Source organism: Calonectris borealis, chromosome 11 (assembly GCF_964195595.1).
Source record: "Calonectris borealis chromosome 11, bCalBor7.hap1.2, whole genome shotgun sequence".
Taxonomy (NCBI): domain Eukaryota; kingdom Metazoa; phylum Chordata; class Aves; order Procellariiformes; family Procellariidae; genus Calonectris; species Calonectris borealis.
The window spans coordinates 17,534,851-17,556,472 of record NC_134322.1 but is presented as its reverse complement, the minus strand read 5'-3'; the positions used below and the strand labels follow the sequence as shown (position 1 = coordinate 17,556,472).

Here is a 21,622-nt window from a genome sequence, read left to right as displayed (position 1 = left end):
GTAAACTAGCACAAACATAGTGATTATTCAAGGGACAAGTCTACCACTCCTACTTGTATTGAGTATTTCCAATAGATCCACACTGCAGTTCATCATTTCAGAAGCCCTACTGTAGACAGCTCCAACTGACTCCATAAAAGAGCTCTGCTTCGCGTATGAACATATGGCAGAATCCAGCTGTCTACTTACATAGAAAAAAAATCAAAATTTATTTTGTCATGTTCACATAAATGCATTTCAGAAACAATAAGGTACTACAATCTCCTTTATTATTTTAAAAACAGTTTTATTCTGTATATTTAGAAATGTGTAATTTTAATAACTGAGAGAAAAAAAATCAGCCACACCTGAATAGCTAATAACTCATTAACAGAATGCAGTGGTATATTATCTAAACAGTAGTAGTGCCATTGTGCCGTAATAAATTGTCTATTAGTAAAAAAATACATTTCAGGGCACATAGTACAGCATCCTTATGACAAATTACAGTAGGGATACTTTTCAAGAATTTAATCAAAGTAGAGAATTCCGAGTTATATTCTTTAAATGCAGCACTTAAAAAGGTAACAACTTTGTGCATTTTTAAAAAAATGTCCTTGTTCATATGTTGTAGAAATGCTGCTTTATTGCTGCAGATGTCAAAGTTCAAGGCTCAAAAGGTATGAGAATACAAAGATATCCTTAAGAAACTTTGTTTGTTTTTATATATATTTATATATATAAAAAGGTAAAGCTTATAAAAGTTAATTTACAAACCAAGAACAAAAGTGGTATGCACGCGTTATATACAAGCAGTCTATAACATCTATAAATTTTCAAATGCATAGCAGAAAACATACCATCATTTTCTTCTGGTTCTCTTCTGGCTGATGAACACAAACAATACTTGTTCTCTAAACCAAACTCACAAGTGTTTTTTTTTTCCTTCCTCTTTCCCCAGTCTCTCATGATATATTATCTAGGTAAGCACAAAAGCCATACAAACTTAATACAGAGAACTATGAGAGCTAAGACTATTAAAAACATGAGGGTAAGGCATCCCTGCTGGTTAATAGGTCTGTAATAATGTGGTTAATTTACAAATCCACAGAGGCAACTGAACCATAGTCATCCCACATGCTTTTCCCCCTCCCCCCTGTTCTCATGACAATGTTTCCATATACAGTAAGTAGATGTGTTTGCTTTAGCCTCTCAGCAGAGGAAAACATCTAAACTGTGCTACCCCAAGTTGATTGCCATTTCATTAGACATGTACATGACAAAAGTCATTTAAAAACTAAAGATCAAAATGTAGTCTTGTGAGTTACAAACACACGGTTGTAAAAACGCAGGCCAAATTCTGTGTTTTCGCCAGTATAAACCAAATTCAGTTCCTCTGAATATAATTCCATTGGTACTTCCAGATTTTAAACAATGAAATACTAGTAGTGTCCTTAAAAAAAAAAAAGAAACAAAACGAAAAACCACAAAAGAACAGCTAACAAACCAAAGCATACAGAACCTGCAAAAACCCTACCTTGTTCCCACTGTACACTCCCTGCTTGTGGCATGTATTGTGACCATGGTTCAAAGAGTGTACTTGCTAAACCATTGTTAGTTAAAGCAAGATGCTTAAACACTAAGATCCATTATCACTTATAGAACAGTTAATACTTGATAGAGTGGTTCAGTTTATATGTAAGGTCCATCTCAGTTTCACATTATTTACTCAGTCAGCTAACTTATATTTAGAAGTGGTCAATTAGGACTGAGACACAGTTTGCTCCAACAAGATAGTTTGGATCCCCGGGAAGAGACTTGTTCTGCCAGGTTTTGGGGTCACCTGTGGGAGGAAAACACAATGCTGGTGTTTAGTATCCGCTGTCAAACAGTGTACATCTTGAAACAACCAAGCTTTTGGACAGGAGCTTTTAAGTTCTGAATCAACACCTGTCTGTTAGTTTTTTGTTTTTGTGTTGTGTTTTTTTGTTTTTTTTTTTTTTTAAAAAAAACCTGCAGTTTGTATGTTATTAATAAAAAATTAACCCTTTTTTTTCATATAATGTAGGATAGCTCAGTTATTCAAAACAGATGCTGTAGCACTCAGGAATTGTTAAACATAAGTCATTCTACTCTACAGCACCAACATAGCGCTTTCCATTTGAGAAGTGTTAACAGTGAATCAGGTATTCACTGTCTCTTTCCTAAATTGCCAGAAAAAAATAAGACCTTTTAAAAAGCTAATCTGGGTAGGACGCATTTGAAGTATCTCGGAACAGTTCTGAACACAGATGAGTCAAATCAGAAGCTATGTTGTAACTAAACACTACGACACACTGGTAGTTTTATTTTCTATTATGAAAATTACTGTAGACAGGATTGTAGCAATTTTGCAGCCACATCCAGTATGCTTGTTTAAAAACCTGAAATACTGACATTCTAAAAGGGATTCTAGTTAACTGGTACATACTTAAGAATCTTTACAACAGATCTTATCTACTCATGGTCAAAAGTTCTGTGTAACATTCTGTTACAACTGAAAGTCATCAGCTGCCATCTCACCAGACACAGGTTACATGCCATCTGCACAGCCAGTTGCCTCTTTCAACTGGAGAAAGTATTCTTCATTTACCCACTTAAACCCACTACTAAATGCTGCCACTATACAAGAAGTGTTATGCTCCCACTATGGCAGAACAGTGAAAAAATGCACTGAAGTTCTCTTAAGCCTTCCAGATAAGTGACATTAAATAGCTTGGCCAAAGCTGATCTGCCTTGAGAAATGTGCAGCAAGTTAGAGAACCCAGTCACACAGACTGCAAACACCCGAGACCCCTGCATTAAATGAGACTGGTGTAAATTCCATGTAATTTTCTTGAAGAACTCATGAAAACAAAATGAAGTACACAATGCACTGAGTGATGGCAACGTCTGATGTAGGGACAAAGAATAGAAGTGTGTATAGTTAAAAGAATAGGCCTGTGTATAGTTAGAGAATGCAAACAAGTTTACTGCAACCAGCCAAGACTACTTATTTCAGCTCAATAATGCTGGAGGATTTTTCATTTTATAGATGCAGGGAATTCCATTCAAAACTCACATGATCAAATATATTAGGAGAAGGGTAAAACAGGACAACCAGGTCCTAGTCTTGCACATGAGACAGTGGCAGACTTTTTTCCAGCCTTTCCTCCTAAATACATAGTAAGGATTAGACTGTAGCCAGTGCAACCTCTAGCTGTTGAGGAGGTTTTTCCCATACTTACATACAATTGCTTTGAGAGGGAAAAAAAAAGATCCTTCAGTATTTTTTACTAATACATTCTAATAAGTGTGGCCATAAAAGGCAACTTTTTTCCCCAGTCAGTTTTAATACCAGAATCATTCAAGCTTTTGAAGGGGTTTAACTGTAAAATATCAATATGTGAGGCTTGAGTGTGGCAGAAAGGATGTTAGTAAGTGCAAATGAATGTCACTTTTAGGACAGAACATGGATACATTGAGAAAAGATGAGATAGAGCAGACGACTGAAGAGAGAAAAAGCCCAGAAATGTATAAACTGTTATTATAAAGCCACCTCAAAAATCAGAGTCCCATAACCAACTAATTTAGAAAGAGAGAAAACAATTATTTATTTAAGACACAGTATGGTCTACTTACATATCATAAGACAGAATTGCCTAATTTTAAAGTTTGTCTCAAAAGAGCAATGTTATGATATACATCCCATTTCAGATTAACAGAATGTGGTGTTATATTTACAGTACAGAAAGTGTTAGGGTTTAAATATACACGCTCTTGCTCTCACCCACACATGCACGCACACACACATCCTACTTTAGAAAGGGAGAAAAATGTCTCAGTAACTTCAGTTATTGTTTAGTTCATTTGAGTCCTCTCCCTTCGCTTCAAGTAAGTTCATGAACAGGTGCTATCAGTTACAAAGGAAGTGTCGTGTCATTTTCGTACATAGTTGTCGTATCTTTTGGGACCCTATCATTTATGAGTCCATGTTTTAACACTGCCATGTATACACACATTGTTAAATAGATGCATGCAACACATGCATATAATACCTTATAAAAAACAACTAAAAATTATTGCCATTAATACCTCTATTGAATCCCCGTCAAGGGGATTGATGCTTCAGTCTTTTAAAGCATCAGTGCTTTGGTGTTGACAGTGACAGATATATTAGTGACGGAAGATATGCATACATGGTGGCTTAAATGCTGTATACAGAAGTACATTGTTCAGTCATTGCTTAGATCATACGTACACAACTAATGGTTTGAACCTTTCACCATAGATTTTGAAGGTAGCTGAATAAAACCTTAAGACTTTTTCCCCAGATGTGCAAACACTCCTTTTTATTTCTCTGTAACCTCACAGCCATTTCATGAAATTGCTTGAAACTTGCCAAGAATTCTCAGTTAGGCTCCTCACTGACCATTTCAGCCAATATATTCTCCCCCTCATCCCAGAAAGCCACAGTGAGGTAAAAATGAATAGGTAAATAAAATTGCAACCTAGTTGCAACTTTTACTATCAACCAGAAACTTCTGGGTAAAAGGCGGTAGAGGAGAAATAGGCAAAAGCAAGCAAGAAAAGTCTTGTGGAAAATCCAGCTACATTAGAATGAATTGTAAATGCTTTTACTGAACACTATAGTTTTCTTAAATGACCCAATTGTTAGCATCAACTTGCACACATGGAAACAGTTAACAAGCGTTAAGTCATGATTTATGAGCATGCAGATTGTTAAGATTTGCCAGAGTCCTATATGGTTAATTAAGCAACAAACACCAGTTATGTTACAAAGGCCAATCAGAGGTACATAATCATTTCCTCTCAATTTTAGTGCGACTATCATTTCAAGTGTATTCAGCTGTAGCAGTCCTCAAGAAAGAAGACAGAATAGAAAAATACAATATTTAACAGACTAGAGATATTACTCTTTTTCTGCTATCATGGTTTTAGCTATGAATTTGCACCATGAGTAAATGTAAGAAAGACATTTGTAATGAAAGTGAAATGGGAGAGTTTGACACAAATACAGTGATTGAGTTCTTTATATTACACAGCATCACCTTTAGCCAAATTAACTTAAATTATACGATAGCACCCAAAAGCCCCAAAAGGACAGAGGGAGGACAGCATACCCGACGAGGAGTCGGAGGATTTTAGAGCAAAAGACCAACCATCAGGGGTCATAGACGCACAATGTGGCAGGCGCAGCTCCACTGGCTTCAGGAATTTTAGTCCATGCGGCCCACACATTACCAAGGGGCTAAGAAGAGTTTCACCTATAGTGAAGAGAAAGAAAAACCTGTTACTGATTCTTCTTGAAATAGGTTCAAAGTATTTCATAATTACATGGCAGAGCTACTCAGCAACTTAAGTTTTAGAGAAAAATACGAACATTTTGACCCGTCAGTAAAGAATAGCACTTAGCAAGATTGTTTCTCATAGTTTCTTTCAGAGCACTCAAGTGACTTTTCAGTGGAACGTATCACAATCTCAAAATGAAAAAGGATAAACAAGTCTGATGATTAAATCATGTTGGCTTTTTTTTTTGCCGCTAATTTCTAAGCAGGTGCATCAAAAGAAACAAATCCCCAAATCTGTAAGCAGCCTTATTCATGCTTCTCTTTGCATTACAGCTGCAATGTATGGATTTATGGCACACTGGGCTGAATAACACCTTCAGCAGCTCAAGAGCCTATGACCCCCACCCTAACAGTCAAAAGATAAAGCATACAAACATATAGGTCTATTTTTAGTTTAAAACTCCAAATGTTAACATAAGATTATTCAGTTGAGGAACATGCTATGTTTGATTTATAAAGATTCAAAGTAACTGCAGATTGCAAGTAATGCTTTAACTGCAAATTCATGAAGTTAACCCCTTTAGTTTCTTGACTTGAGGAAATTAGGAATCTGACAGGTCAGAAGATGCATGTAACTGGACTAGTGTTATGAAAGACATTTTTTACTATGAAAAAGTTGCTCAACAAAGATACAACCCTTATTAATAAGACAGTCAGGAATATACTTTTATTTATATAGAAGTTAGAAATTTTTTTTAAGCTGTGAAGCTGTTTTCTTTAGAGCAATTGAAAAAAATTAATATGCTGAGTATTTTCAAGTGTTGAAGTAAATACCAAATATTTAACTCAAGTCAAATTAGTTTAAAACATGGGCTTTGTAAGTCTTTTGGTCCTAACTGTGAGATGAAGAAATATTTTTAATAAGAACGCCTAAAATAAATCCCTGCACTTTGAGGGAATCTACAATTTCAAAGATTCTTAAAAAAAAGAATTTAGAACCTTCCTTTAGTGCACTAGGTAAGTTTTAAACCAGTACTTAAGTCTACAAATTAAATAGTCTCAAATTATAATTCAGAGCCTCCATCTTGCTTGCAACTTTCAATATTAAGCAGAATATTGCTTCCCTTACACTTCTTGTGAGCTGTATACTCTGTATCTTCATACAGAAATATATATTATATATTGAAGCATATTTAAGGTATTTTCATATTCTATTTTGCTGCTGTTAAAAAATAATTGTATTAAATAACATAACAGTGTACAGCGCCAGCTCTTACCTTTCTCTTTGTCCAAAGGTGGGAGTATACTGTTGTCTCTGCAGACTTTGAAATATATTTCTTGCTCTATTCCCTCTGGAATGGCTCCTTGTGGTATAATAATACTAACTCCAGTCTCTATGGAGCTCAATACACCACCATTGCTGTTAAATACACCTCTTGCTGTGGCTACGACAGTGTGTCCGTCTTCTTCCTCTTCATCCTCAAGTGCTGAAGGGCTGAATATAAGACAGAAAGCCTAGCAGTTTTAACAATATTTTCTTCCTGAAAGTCAGTGGCATGCTTCCCTCTAAAATTTTAGCAGGGCACAGCTTAGAGTAGGCTAGCACTGATTTTAGGGAAACATTAAATGTGTCCCACGCTTGATTGTGTGGGACAACTAAGATGAAAGTAGTTCAAGTTCTACCATAAGAAGAGAACATTTTCATAATAAAAACCCACTGAAGCCCAACAAACTCGGAAAATGTTCAGAAAGTAGTTAAAGTAACAATTTGGACCACTTGAATCTTGTGTTTTCAAACGCCTGCTTCTGGGATTATACGGAAAGAGCTACATACTTCAGCTTAGTAAAACTAAATGTAATTAACATCTGAAAGTTTCTTTTTCCTCCCAAAACTCCATTATGACTTTAATACCATAAGGAGTAATAATTCTTATTCAAGCCACACTGAACTCTTCCATTCAGATATACATTGAAAACAAAACCTATAATAAAAAAAAACCCACACAATTTTTTCCAGGTTGCCAGGATATAACTGAAGAGAAACATATAACGTAACCAAATAGGTAGTTTGAGTAGATGTCAGATCAATTTCTAAAGAATTTCACTCAAAGAACCAGGAATTTCAAAATTTCTAGCAGTCTACAAAACTATAGAGCATCAAAACATGTCTCAGGTGCTTAAGAACAAATAGGATTCATTCTTCTATTACATTTCCGAGTTACTAAAACATCAAGCAAGATTTCAAGTCTGGTTCATGCATTATTTTGAAATCGAAGAAAAATAAAACACTGTTCTGCAAATATTAGTGAAAAGAATTTAACAAGTCAGCAAATAGCTTAAGACTGTAATACTATTTGTTGCTCGACATAGTTCTTAAAGCATATTAGGCAAGCACAAGCTGCTTTTAAGCAGTTGTTGTTTTGTCTCATAGTAAAGAGAACCTATATGAAACTGCTAAAGTGACTTTCTCTTTTCACAAGTATTTTTAAGGTATCCCTTACGCACGCGTACCATGAGTTGTCTCTCTCTAAGTACACAGAATGAATACAATTTGGTGCAACCGCTATCCTTAGAAATTAATTCCATCTTCTAGAAACAAACTGAGAGGACAAATGATTACTATCTATCAGAAAATTTATAATTATTAGATGAGAAATGGGAAATAAAAGCCATGCCACTTTCTAATAACAGGATGCAAGATGATACAGGGACATAGGACATACTTTAAGTATCTATCCAAATGCTCTTCAGTGCCCTCTGGCAGAATTTTAGAATCACAGTATCAATCTTTCAACTATAACATCAACAGAAATTGGAAGTACAGCAAAAAAAAAGGGAAAAAAAGAGAGCTGTATTTTTCACAGATTTCACAAATGAACTCCACAGATGTATTAATGGGAAGAAAAAACCAGCAGCTTACCTTACAGGAATGGCTTTAGGCACAGCATTAACATTATTTGGTTGATATTTAGGCTTGTCGACCTGTACAGCAAAGGTATCCATTCCACTATCAAACTCAGGAGGCTGTGATGAGCTGTGTGCTTTCAAAATTGGTTGAGGAGAATTTGGAGATTTTGATGGCAACTCTGGTTTATGTTGAGCTTCATTTGGCAAGAGATTATGGTTAAATTTAGGACTTTCAAACTTGCGTTCAAAGGGCCTTGCAGCACTAGTGTAAGGTTTTGTTGTAAAGCGGTTGTAAGAAGGAGTGACTGTTTTCTGAATCTGTTCAGTTCCATTAACGGGGCCTTTGTCAGGGAAGCTTTTCTGAGGATAATAAGTGGACTGCACAGTGTCCTCTCTAGAGGATCTGAAAATTGCTGGCTTATTCTGAGGTGGAGGAGGGTCAGACACAGAGTTAACTGCAACACAAATAAAAATACCAGAACTCATCAGTAACCATCAGAAATTTCTAGTCACATACACTATAGCATAAGAACACATTTTAGTCAATTCTTAATCTACTATATAAAATCCATATAGGTTCAGCTTAGCTCTTTTAGATCATCTGTCCTCTTATTATATTTTGTATGTTCAGGCAAGTTATCTAATGTTTCATTAAACAGATATGTTAGATACAATGGTATGACCTTTCAGTAAAAAGGTTAGGCTGATTTATACCACGACAAAAAAAAAATAGAGCACCAGTATTGAAATACTATCATGCACTTGCATAAACTGGAAAATTCAGTTGGACTGGGCAATCCCCTCAATGTGAAAGTGAAAACAACTCTTTCTCCTGTTTTTATAAGCCTACAACTATTACTCATGCCTAAAGAATTCTGGTCCAAAGCATGAAGAGCTACATTTTTTAAGTACTGGAAATTTTACTTCATCTTTTGCTGAGACCACTAAATATGGAAGAGAGAGTTATAGTGACTATTAACACCTGGAAGTTTCGAGACAGGACCACCAAATCATTTCACGAAACTCAATCTCACTATAATAAAAAGCTATTTTCACTAATAATTATTCCAAGTTTCAGTTAGGGAACAACATAGTTACCAGTGTAGACATGCTGAAGCAACCACACAAGCACCTGACAAGGGATACTTGTTACCACATGAACAGGTTAGCTTTCCAACTGCTCACCTTCAGAAAGTGCAGGCTTGTGATGTGCTGGGAGAGACAGGACAGGACTATTAATCGACTGAGGTTGTGTATACTGGACTGAAGGAGCAGGAGGAGGAGTTGTAACTTGAGGGATTGGCTCATAGCGTTTTTCACCAACAGGCCTCTCCATTGATTCAGTATCGGTTGGCTTCCCCCTGTTGAAATAAAATAAAATAAAAAATCGTTTGACAGTTCGGTTTCCTCAGGGCTCTGAGCTCCTGCATTCACTGCTATTTTTTTCTTCTATGATCACCTGATTTCCATCTCTTCCTATAAACATTAAACCACGATTTTCTTTAATATCCTGTCTCAAGTATAAAAACATTTATTGATAAGCACAAGAGATTAAGACAACATTGAATCTTTAGAAGATTAGTAACACAAACCATGGCAAACAAAAGGCAGATGACATTTCAGGTGTATTTGCATAATTGCCTACAAGATCTTCATTTTTCAATTTCATTTGAGGTAATTTCAATGAAAAAATGTTCTCTAATTTAGCAGGTCTTCAAAATAAAAATATAAACCCACTTTTTTGGGGGCATGGGTGGGTTGGTTTTGAAAAGCATAATTAGCCAAGTAGGACAATGGATTCTAGTACAACTTCTCTAAATACACCTAGTATTTGAACAATGCCATCTTAATTAGAAATGTAATCAGCTTAAGCTTCACTAGCTTTATGTGCATAGCGTAGATAACTTCAAAATTTTATTTTCAAAACATTTTTCTTATACTAGAAATACTTCTCCAAAAGTTTATTTCAGGAAATGATTGATTTCACAAATACCCGTAGTTTTAGACTACAATATATTGCACTTACTTTCAGAATGTGTGTTTAAAATTTTAAGTGCACATAATGCCTGTGATGAAATGTAACGGTGAGAGGACACCTGAAAACATCCTCACATCAACAACGATCTTACCACTTGATGTTCCTTTTCAAGTAGTCATAGCTAGTGTAAGAGCCAAGAAATCTAGGTGATGGCAAAGCAAACAGCAATAGAAGAATGAAAGAAAATAGTCATTCTATCTTGAGCATATTATTTCTTCACACTTTTTATGTTAGTCCTAGCAGTTCTCATATGACAAGGTTGTTGAAACAAAGAGACACTACTTTTAACAGTGATGTTTCTGATAAGACCTTTACCATATGCATATGTACAACGATCACCTACTGTATTTAATATGAGATTTTGTCAGTGAATTAGGAGGTGGTCAAGATCTCAAATTGACAGATACTGAAAGTAAGAACAAGATTACACTAAGCCATTTGTTACAATCTGTATAAACAAAGTTATTCAATATATTGAAAAAAGTGAAAATAATATAAATCCCATATTCTAACAATCTCTCACTTATGGTCCAATTTGCATTAATTTCTTCAGTCTTAACATACACAGAATGATGATGGTTTTGTATTGCAGATCATGTACTGAGGGTACATTCCTAGCAAATGTTTCTATAGCACTATCAGCTCATCCAATAGCAGAGTTCACACCATAAAATGCTTCTGATTGTGTTCAACAATTCCTAAAAGGGTGTCTTAGAACAACTCTTTATGGATACTAGGAGAGACAGCAAACCATAAGTATACTGATGACTTTCCCCTGATTTTTAACATTTATCTTGCTTATATGTTGCAAGAAAATACCTTTTACATTAGGACAGCTTTCCCTCATCCCTTCACTTTCTGTACGCTTATAAAAATGTAACAGGCAACAATTTTAGACACCAACAGTCTTACTGCTTCAGAGGAGTATGTTATGAAACTAAGAAAAGGGCTGATGAACTTTTGAAAGTCTGCTTGATGACGACATGAATGTGATGCTCGGTGAGCTAAACAGGATCTGCATGAATGTACCTCTAAAATCAGTGTTGCAAGAGAGATCATTTTAGATCTGCTGTAACCATTGCCGCTGATTTTATATATAGCCATTCATCCAACAACAGCAGTTATTACTGCACGCTCACTCACTGTTGTCTTTATTCCAGGTGGGTAGTAGCTGCTTTCTCAGAAAACTGCCCACCTGAAATCACTGCTTCCCAGGGGGGGATATTAACCAGGGGAGGGCAGCACCACAAAAGCCCACAGAAAAAACCCACCACACTCCACATCTAATCAGAACTGCTTGCCAGCTTTCTGAGGAATTAAAAAATGTGGAAGGGTAGTACATTTTCACGGAGGGAGCAGAAGAGACAGCTGTGACAACACAAACACAACCAGCACAAATCTGTGCTTAATATGAAGCGCATTCTTCTGTCATAGGCTCCTGACCAAGGGTAAGCCACAATCTCAACCACATTGTTTAGAACCTGGATGCAATGAAAGTGGTCCGCAACACTGGTTCAACTTGTGAATTTATAAATGAAGTGCCTCTAATTATTGATGTGCTGTTTTCTAAGCTGTTTCCCACTTCTTTTTTGTTACAAACCCACTACTTTAATTTGAAATTAAGCAGAAATGAACCACTAGAATGAACCAGTGGGCAACAGGTTATAAGCCTCTGCATACAATATAAAACTTATCAAACTGCATTGCTGATCTTCAGTTCAAAAAGCTCCACCTCTGTAACAGACACATAAGAGCTCAGCTAGGGCAGTTTAAGAAGTTAACACAGGACACTGTTCCTTACGGCCTCCTCCGATGAGGCTGTAACTGATCACGTGAGTACTCTCTACTCAATATAAAATTTAGATAAGCTACCTCATTCTGCAGCATGTCAAGCTAATGCAGGTAACTACACTGAACCAAGCAGGAACAAATCCACTACTCTCAGCCACAGGGATAGTAGCCTTAAATTGGTCCAACTAGATCCACTGAAACATGTCCATTTACAAGTTCTACTATTTTCTCACATCAAGAGAAACTATCCCTTATTCTACAGTTATTAACAACTGTAACATGCAAATATGGCATTACCCACACAAAGCAGCTTTAGTAATGACATAAATTTCCTAAATGATGCAAATAAACCCCCAACAAATCAAAAGAGTAAACAAATTGTACACACGTAATGGGAAAAATGCATACTTTCACAATACTTACTCAGTGGCAAAGAACTTTACATAATTTAATGTTTAACATTAATATTTAAAACTGAAAAAGTTGTAGCTATTGCTCATGAATAAATAAAATCTGTCCTCTGTACCCAGAACACATTATATGGATTATGCAGGAGCAAGAGACTGCAAAATCAACAGTTCCTGTATCATCCAAATTTAGTCCTGTTTATTTTTAGAAAAGTTTATTCACAGAATAGCAATTACCATACAAATTCACTGGAAAAAAAGATGAATAACAAGCAAGTAACAGGGTACAAACTGGAATCTGGTGAAAGAAGAGTCCTAAATATGAATGCTTTCTCAAGACAGCAATTGTTTTGTTTCCAACTCAAGGACATTGCAATATGCTTCTAGAGCCACTACTGTCCAATTAAGTAGTGTTCTTGTTTTTCTCTTTCCATTTACTTCCATTAATACTTTAGTCTTTGTCTATTTGCACTAGACTACCCTGGTTAAATTTTCTTTCCCATATCTGTCCCTTCCTGTTAAGGGTTACATTTTTTCATAAAGAAAAAACACAACACATTTTTATCCCCTGACATATGAAACTATCAGCCTTAAAAACAGTATTATCTTATTCCTCTGTGGCAGTAAGATGTCACCTTCCCATAAGTACAAGCCCTGAAGTTATACACTAACTCACAATCAAAACAAAACCAGAACTGAGCAGCCAAAGTATGGAAGTGTCATGGCAGACAGAAGCAGTAGGTAGAAGTATGGAACAATCTCTCTCAACTATTAGCTGTTCTGCAGCAAAAATTCAGTTGTGTGTATTTCTCATGTTTTTCAGCATGAGGATAACAAGTGTACAACGAAAGCTTACAATGCTCTCCGTCTGAAGAATCTTAGAGTCTTCAAAATTACTTGATGAAAGCTTACAATCTTTCTCCCAAAGCATTATTTGCATTTACAACGGCACCACAGTCCATGCCTACAGATCAAAATGGACTATCTATGGGTAACGTTGTTTTTTGTATGTGGGAACATAATTCTGAAAGCTATTGCAATGCATTATGAGGCCCGCCAAGACTTTTTTTTTAGGTCTCTCCCTATGATGCCCAGAGAGCAGGGCAGATATGCTCCCATCTTTCCATCAGAAGACACAGGGCAAGTGAAAAGGAAGGATAAAGAACATCTTCGACTAAGAATCAGAACTGGTTACTATACGCATTCCTTCCTTAGCATATAAAAAAGTAAAATAAGAAATAGTTACCATATGTAGACTTCTTGATTAGGGGAAAAAAAAAAAGAGAATCCTTTAAAACCTGTCAAGCTTTTGGAAAGATTCCAATATTCTTAGTTCACAGAGGAAGACATTGGAGATGATAGACAATATTATACAAATTAGAACAGGATTCTCGAGTCCTCGCTCAAATCCTTTAAGGCAAGCACTGGAACACAGTCTATCAAGTACATGAAGGACAGCTTGCACATACACTTAACACTATAAAACTTTAGCAAGCTAGTTTATTATTTACATTAAGATCTCATTTACATTAAGGTTGCTAGATTTTCAGCTTGACCTAAATAGTCTAGATTTCAAGCAGGAATGCAACCAAAGCCTTCAAAAATGCCTGATTTTCAGCCTGCATGCAGCAAGCCAAGATAACTTTTCACAGTAACGGCTACACACACATTGTTACGGTTTGAATCAAAACAAATTTTGGAAATTTAGGTAACTGTGAAGAATATTCACAAAGTTTGCGTAATTATCCTCCAAGATAGCCAGTTCTTTACCTGAGCTAAATCTGTGTATGAGCTTTCACACAATTTCTGTATCAAAATGTTCCAAATCAAGGAAGCAGAACAATACAGGAAACAGATGTTTCCACCAACAGATTAAATTCTGGCCTCAGCAATATTCCCTAAAGGCTCGGTTTCCTAATGTCAAACATGGCTAACGTGTACAAGCCTATCTGCAGAATAAATGCATGTAGAACTGGAATAAACCAAAACCTTTGCTTTGAAAGATATTGAAGCACTCAGCATTAGTTAGACTAAGGAAATACTTTGTTATGTTCTGTTAGTAAGTGGTAAGCAAAAGAAGAAACACGTCAAAGGCGCCGAAATCTACAAAAATTATTCATTCCATTTACCAAAGTAAAAAGTTATGCAGTTATGTGTTTTCAAACTAAAGCTACATCTAAACAGAGAAACTGACTTTGTGAATACAAAATAATTTCAATTAGATACCATGAACCTCTGGAATTCCATTGACAGAGACAGAATTTCTGTTTTAGTCCTATATGCCTCCCTCCTTTTTCAAATTCAAAAAAGAAATCCCCCGAACTTACTTAGAATAATTGGTGAAATTCAGCTGGTTCTGTGAATGTATTGGTTTAGTGGGCTCAGAATGATGGCTGGCAGGAACCTGCGCAGATGGCTTATTTTCAAAACTCCTTCGATCGAAGTATGAGAGCTGCTTTCGATAATACTCTTCATCTTCTTCAGGATCATAATGATTTGAACGCACAATATCTTCAGGTGGCTTCGCTTGAGGTCTCTGTGGTTCTGGGGCCCTAACCAAGAATAGCAATATACAGTTGCCTTGGACAGCTGAACAAGCATAAAATTCTATTTTACAACCTAGCTAGTAATAAAGCAACCAAGACGTAATTCTTATAATTGCACACCTTGTCTTTTTAACCTATATTGCATGGAAATTAGATAGCTGTGACATAGCATAAAGAAAAAAAAAATCCTTATTTACCTTTTACCTTACCTTTTCCCTTTTGTTTTACTTTTTAATTATCTCAATTAAACATAGAAAAAAGTAAGATGGAGATACCGGCTAAGTTTTTTCCTCAAAAATGCTGAAAAAACATATTGTGTCCTTCCCCTACTTCCCAGCAATCATGTCCGTGAGAACTGACTTTATGCCCTGCCTTACTACTGACACAAAAACCACATTGACACTTCATTCTGCAGTTTCCAATTTGAACGACTAAGATGTGTTTTCTGAATATTCTAATCTCATACTGAAAACTAAATTTAATTAATCAGTTGCACATATACCTGTAAGTTGTTTTGTCGTGTTCATACTGGCTTTGAGAAGTTGGTTTTGGACCACTCACAGTTGTGAGTGTAGGCTTAGGTGCTAGTTCTGGAGGCTGTAAAGAAAAGCATAGCATATTCTCTTAGATTCTAACATTTAGAAAGATACAGTACTTTATGAGTAAGAAAACTAAGACTGCCCCTTCTCCCCCCAAAAGGAAAAACAGAATGAAATACTAGTGAAAGATGAATTGGAGGAGTTTTCAGCATGGCAAGATCCCCTTCAGTGTTTTCACAAAAGTTTTCAGCTTCTGCTTTTAAAACGTACTGCAGTTAGGTTGCTAAGAGGCTATTCCACAAGCAGTAAAGCTTTCTTTCCAAGACTACATCTTGCAATGCAGTCTCATTAGCAAAAAGCAGGAATTAAAAAACTTAAATGACTTACCTTGACAGCTGATGTATCACTTGGGTCCTTCATTTTTTCCAAAGATGGTGACCTCCTTCTTTCAAATATCTTAACCCTACTTCGCACAGACTGTGGTTTCATAGCTGGATCTTCTTCCTCCTCTGCTAGAGATGGTGGTGTAGGCAGTGGTTTACTGTTAGAAGGCAAAACTTCTGGTTTGGTTTGTGATGAAGGGGGAGGAGGAAGAGAAACACCTGAAGTGCTATGAGAAGGCTCATATTGTCCAGCTTTAGCATTATATGCTTGAGGAGGACCTTGTTCATAGCCCCTTATATGCGGATCAAAGTACTGCTTCGGTTCAGGAGATCGAGATATGGCTGACTGGTATGGCTGAGCTTCTTGTTTGTATCTACCATGCGTGTCATATCCAACAGTATGTTGATCTTCATATCGCACTTGTGGTAAGCTGAAGTTTTTGGGTGCATGCTCATAGCGAGGTCTGCCATCATAGCTCATTGGAGGGGGTTCCTCAAAACGAGGTTGTGCTGGATAATAGCTGCGTTCTGTGCTCTCTTCTATATTTTGTCTGGTATCAAGATCTCTAGGAGGTTGGTTTTCATAAGCTGTTCTTGTTTGGTTGTAGGGCTGTTTTTCATCATAATATGCCCAGTGCTCCTCATAGGGAGGCACGCGGTCATCATAATGTAGGCGAGGGTCATAACCACGAGAAAATTGATCTACGTAGTTTGTAGAATTATACCTATATGTTGACTGTTCATAGTCCCTACTCGGTTGTTTTTCTGCATACTGAGCCTGGGATTCATAGATCAGATTTGAGTCTCTTTCCTGTCTCTGTACTGGGTGATTAATTGCTGGCTGTTTTAAGACATAGCTTTGTCTGGACGCTTCTTCGTTAATATATGGATCCTTTCGGTATACCTGTTAAAGAGAGGCATATTTTTCAGTTAAAATGAAGAGTAACTGCAGCTGTATTTGAAATGTAGTATTTAAACAAACCTAAGTTTTAAATATTGGCTTTAATTTTGTTTAAAAACAGAATAATTTGATGCAGTTGTTTGCAATCACAGGAAGCTGAACTTGGTGGTTCAAGAGATCCCTTCCAGTCCTATTTTTAAGCAAAAACACGTAAGTAGATTAAAAGGGAAAGAAAAAGGTAATACTCTCTCATCTTTGGTTTTGGGGGGACACACACACTTTTTTGCAGGGGGTGGGAAGAGTGGAAGTAAATCGATTTACATATTTACATTAGTTCTAGCATTGCTGAGGAAGTATATAAAGTCACCCAACAAATTGGATTCATCTTCATGATTGAGGATTTGGCATGATTTAAAGTATACAAAGATCTAGTGTCATTTTAGGGAAATAACAGATTTTTCTCAAGGCCTCATTAATAAACAGAGATCAACCGACAAGCTAAAAGAGTCACATGTAAAGTAAAATCAAAATACAGAATGCAGCCTTTTTTAAAAAATGCCATCTTTTTGAGAAGTGAAAAGTATACAGTTTGAAGCCATGCACACAAAACATTAGATGATGCTTAGCAATTCAGATGCACTGTTTTTTTTGTAACCTGCATGATCTCTTACAGGAAAAAAATTAGAAAGAATTCTCCAAATAAGGGCAAAACAAAAAGATCATGTGCTAGCTTGATGTATAGCAGGAAATCAGCGCAACAATGTGGCACAGGTACCTTTGCTGGATCTATATGCGGCGATAAGGATGATGGCTCTTGATCTCTTAGGACTATATGAGCTCCCTCAGTACTTGATGTTCTTAAGGGGCCCACTTGTGGTTGGTAAGAGTTGTAAGGAGCAGCGGTAGGCTCCTCCAGTCTGACATTAGTTAGGTTTACATTAGCATTTACTGCAGAGGTTGATGAGGTTGCAGGGTTTGATTCAGGCGACGGGGAAAGGTAAGGGACTGCAGGTGAGGCTTCTGCTTTCTGTGAAGTGTTTAAAATATTTTAAATATACTACTATTGAATCACTGTATGACTTTTTGATTTATATTAAAATTATTTAAATGATGCTTTGATCAACGCAGCTAGATGTAGAATGAAATGTACTGAAAGTATCATGCACTAGCACTTCCAGAAATTCATTATGTTGAAGATTAAAAAAGCAAAGCATTTAATCAAAGTAGAATGGTACTTCAATCCCCCTCCTGTCAGAATGAGTCACTAAAACAGGTACTGCAAGCTGATTCTCCAATTCATTATAACATATTATTGTTGCTGTTGACAGATTCTTGTATGCACTCAAAATACTGGTAAGCAGACTATAAACACAGATTTCTTGTTCAAGAGAATTTGCAGCCTGAAGTAAACGTATAGTAGTCAGTGTATAAAATTACTTTCTTACCGGCTGAGTAGTAGTTGTTTTAAATCCTGAAGAATCTATTCTGAGATTTGGCTGTGGTTGAGCTTGAGATGCATAAGTAGGATAAGTTTGAGTTTCATGATGCATTCCAGAAGAATCCTCTCTAACAGGTTCAGAAGAACGTGTAATAGCAGATTCAGGAGGAGTCCCAACCTCATCATTCAGAGTTTCATCCAGTTCTTGATCCGTATAAGCACCCCCTTCTGTATCTGTGTCTTCATAATCAGATGTGTGTCTACTGTCTGTGCTGTACATAGAATATTCACTACCAGGAGCTGAGAGGTAAGAAAGGCGGTCATCATGTAAATCAAGGTCATCACTTGTAGCACCATCTGCCTGTGTCAAACAAAATTAGAGTACGCATTTATTGAAAAACCTTTTAAAGAATGCCCTTTTCTTGCAATGTAAAGCCAGGAATTATTTTTGTGAATAATTAAGAACTGAACAAATAGAATGCATCTATCTTGTTCTGAACCACAACAGAAAGTCTGGTAGTTAAAAAAGTTAGTTATATTCCAAAACCAGCAGCACAGCAACAGTATGAGAATTCAACAATTCTGAATATCACAGGGCAGGAGAAATTTGGTTTCAATCCTTGAAGATGTTAAGCTTACACCTAAAAGCCTTTTCTGCAGTCTAGCTCTTTGAATCGTTTTACTAAGGGGTCAGATGACTGTCAGTGGAAGGGAGGGGATCATGCACAGCGTCCACCAAAATCAAAGTGTTTGGAAAGATACAAAGCTGCGCTTTAAAGTGATATTATGATATTGGAATCATTAACTCGAAGATAGATATAAGGAGGTTAAAGGAGCTCAATCTGAACAGAAATAGACGATCCAAATATTAAGAAACACGTAGCAATAGCCAATTCGTCATTTGCTTACTTGTAGCTGGCACTTCGCTTGATATTAGTTCTTCAAGAGGATGAATCTAAAGTGCATAATGTAACATGCTGCTTGAGAAGGCAAGTGGAGTTTTATTGGGGAACATCGAATACTAACTTGTATATGAATACTAACAGAATACTAATTTTGTATCTGTGTTCTCACAACAGAGAACACAGTTCTCAGAAAGGTCAGAAAGAACATGAATACGCCACTTGCTTTTATATTAACGAAAAAATAATTCATCGTCAGGCAATCCCAGATGCTAGTATCAATGCAACAGAACACCCAGAAGTTTTTCATGAAAAAGTATCCAATCCCCACAAAATCTTCAAAGCAATAATATATCCTCCAATTAACAGTGGCAACAGGCAAATGCTCTCACTTGCTACACTTCTACATGCACAAGGACAACCATACAGCCCTCATTAACAGAGTAACTGCACTAATATAGTGACAAATCAGTTTTGAGCAGTTCACACAGCCATAAGGTATTACTGCTTTAAATCTTCAAGTGATGGTTAAAATGAGAAGGAAAAAAGGAAAACAAACTTCATTCCACAAGTATCTGCCCATATCTGTAATTCCAGCAAGAAAGAAAGAACAAAAAACCTCTCATAAATACAGTTTTGCCATTTCTCCCCAAACATATTATTTCTTACCTTTCCTTCTGAAACCCAAACTAGTTGGTTTTGTTGTTGCTGAATTGCTTCCTTTAGAGCTCCATACCATCCTTCATTCATTGAATTCAAGTTAATGGTAGCTAGAAGTAAAGTAGGTTAGTTTGACTTATGATTTCTGCAGAACTATGAGAAGGATCTGTACCACCAGTAATAAAAGCAATATAAACTGGTAGGTTAAAACTGTGAGATTTAAATAGTAATGTAAATATTAGTATTCAAAGCAACCTTAAGGCCTGATGTGGTTTGGGACATTTTATCCCATAGGAAATACTGAGTTAAGAGTACCTCAGAATAAAGTGAGGCTTCAGTTTAGCCAGACTAAAAAAATAAAATTAAATCATCTTCCTATTGATTCAAATATTTGATTTCGGCTGATGATCCTGCAACACCACTGGATCTATTAGAAATGTCATTTTGATGTTTCAGATCACGTTATGTTTGTGCAGTAATGTGCAAACAATGCACACATCAATTAACCATTGGTTATTGAACAAGGGAGCCTGAACAAGTCAACAACTGCTTGACTTGGTCCATTTGTGGAAAAGTCTGGAGGAAGAAGTTACTCTCATCTTGCCTCCCCCTCCCTCTCAGAAATACTAATCCAGTATACCTAATTACTTACTTGTAAAGAGATGGTGATTATTTTTGCGTAGCTTGTGAGCTCTTTCATACAGCTTTCTGGCACTTTTGCGTGATTCTGGGCACAATCTCATTCTCATAGTCTTTACACCCTGCTTAGAATCAGGATTTAGGAACACTACAATAGGATACCACTGGGCATAATTCAGACGATCCACTGCATTAGGAGTGACATCTAATAAAGCATGTTTGTCCTGTTGCGATAAAAAGGACAGAGGCAAGAAAGTGAATCACTTGTATACTAGATTTCTTTTTTTTTAAACATCCCCCACAAGTTTATTTTTATTACCTTTACAGAGTTCATTGTTTCAAAGTATTGATTTAAATTCTTTTCCTGTTTGAATAATAGAAGCCAAACCAATTCCAATACCAGGCTACATAGGTATATACATTTTTGAACTGTGGGACTGACTGCATAACTATGAGCTTTTTAAGTATTTAACTCCCTATTTAAAAAAAAAATCTCCTTGAAGTAAGCAGGCACTAAACTAAAAATAAGCAGTTTCCTATTAGTATTCTGCTAATAGGAAAAAAGGAAAGATTGAAACACAAGACTTAGTCTCATTACACACCTCCATTCTTCCTTTCCAAAAATCATTCTGAATGCAAGAACTTGGCCAGCTTTCATCCAATGCAAGATTTCTCAAGCACACAGCATGCAGTATCACCACTTTGCTGCTAGAATACCTCCCCCCACCCCCACCCTGGGCATCTGAAAGGCCTACAGTTTGTTTTTAAGTAAGGAAATAAAAAAGTGAAGAGCAGAGCCTCATATCATGAGCTAATGTCAGAAGTTTTAAGGATATTAAGGAAGTGAGATTGAAGGACCCTTCCCCCTAGTCCTTGCACAAAAAATTATGTCAAGTTATTAATTTGTAAATTGGGGTGGGGGAAGACTAACAACTCCATAAATAAAGTAACAGTTTCTAGCTGTAATGTCACACCATGGCTTTAAGTGAAAGAGGAAACAGCTTAAAACAGCCTTAATAGAGAGAGGAGAACACTCCCTGGAACAAAGCCTAGAATTACTTCTAGGCTGCAGTTATTAATACAGAGAAGGAAAGGGGTGGTGGTGGGTTTTTTAATTAACCAACAGAAAGATGAAAAAAGTTATTTTTAAAGCAAACACACT

The 21,622-nt window shown here is 36.4% G+C and overlaps 1 protein-coding gene across 1 annotated transcript in view; it reads right to left on the bottom strand.

Annotated features, from left to right (window-relative positions):
* Positions 1-676: 676 nt before the first annotated feature.
* The window catches only part of TJP1 (tight junction protein 1), a 170,506-nt gene continuing 149,560 nt past the window's right edge, over positions 677-21,622 (bottom strand). The window contains exons 18-29 of the mRNA XM_075160235.1: positions 20,474-20,684; positions 19,831-19,931; positions 18,267-18,620; positions 17,597-17,848; positions 15,925-16,824; positions 15,501-15,595; positions 14,780-15,004; positions 9,402-9,577; positions 8,230-8,671; positions 6,587-6,804; positions 5,142-5,285; positions 677-1,822 (exon numbers count right to left, since the gene is read on the bottom strand). Of these exons, the coding sequence (XP_075016336.1) occupies positions 1,728-1,822; positions 5,142-5,285; positions 6,587-6,804; positions 8,230-8,671; positions 9,402-9,577; positions 14,780-15,004; positions 15,501-15,595; positions 15,925-16,824; positions 17,597-17,848; positions 18,267-18,620; positions 19,831-19,931; positions 20,474-20,684 (3,213 nt within the window). The 3' untranslated portion in view covers positions 677-1,727. The remainder of the gene's footprint in view (positions 1,823-5,141; positions 5,286-6,586; positions 6,805-8,229; positions 8,672-9,401; positions 9,578-14,779; positions 15,005-15,500; positions 15,596-15,924; positions 16,825-17,596; positions 17,849-18,266; positions 18,621-19,830; positions 19,932-20,473; positions 20,685-21,622) is intronic.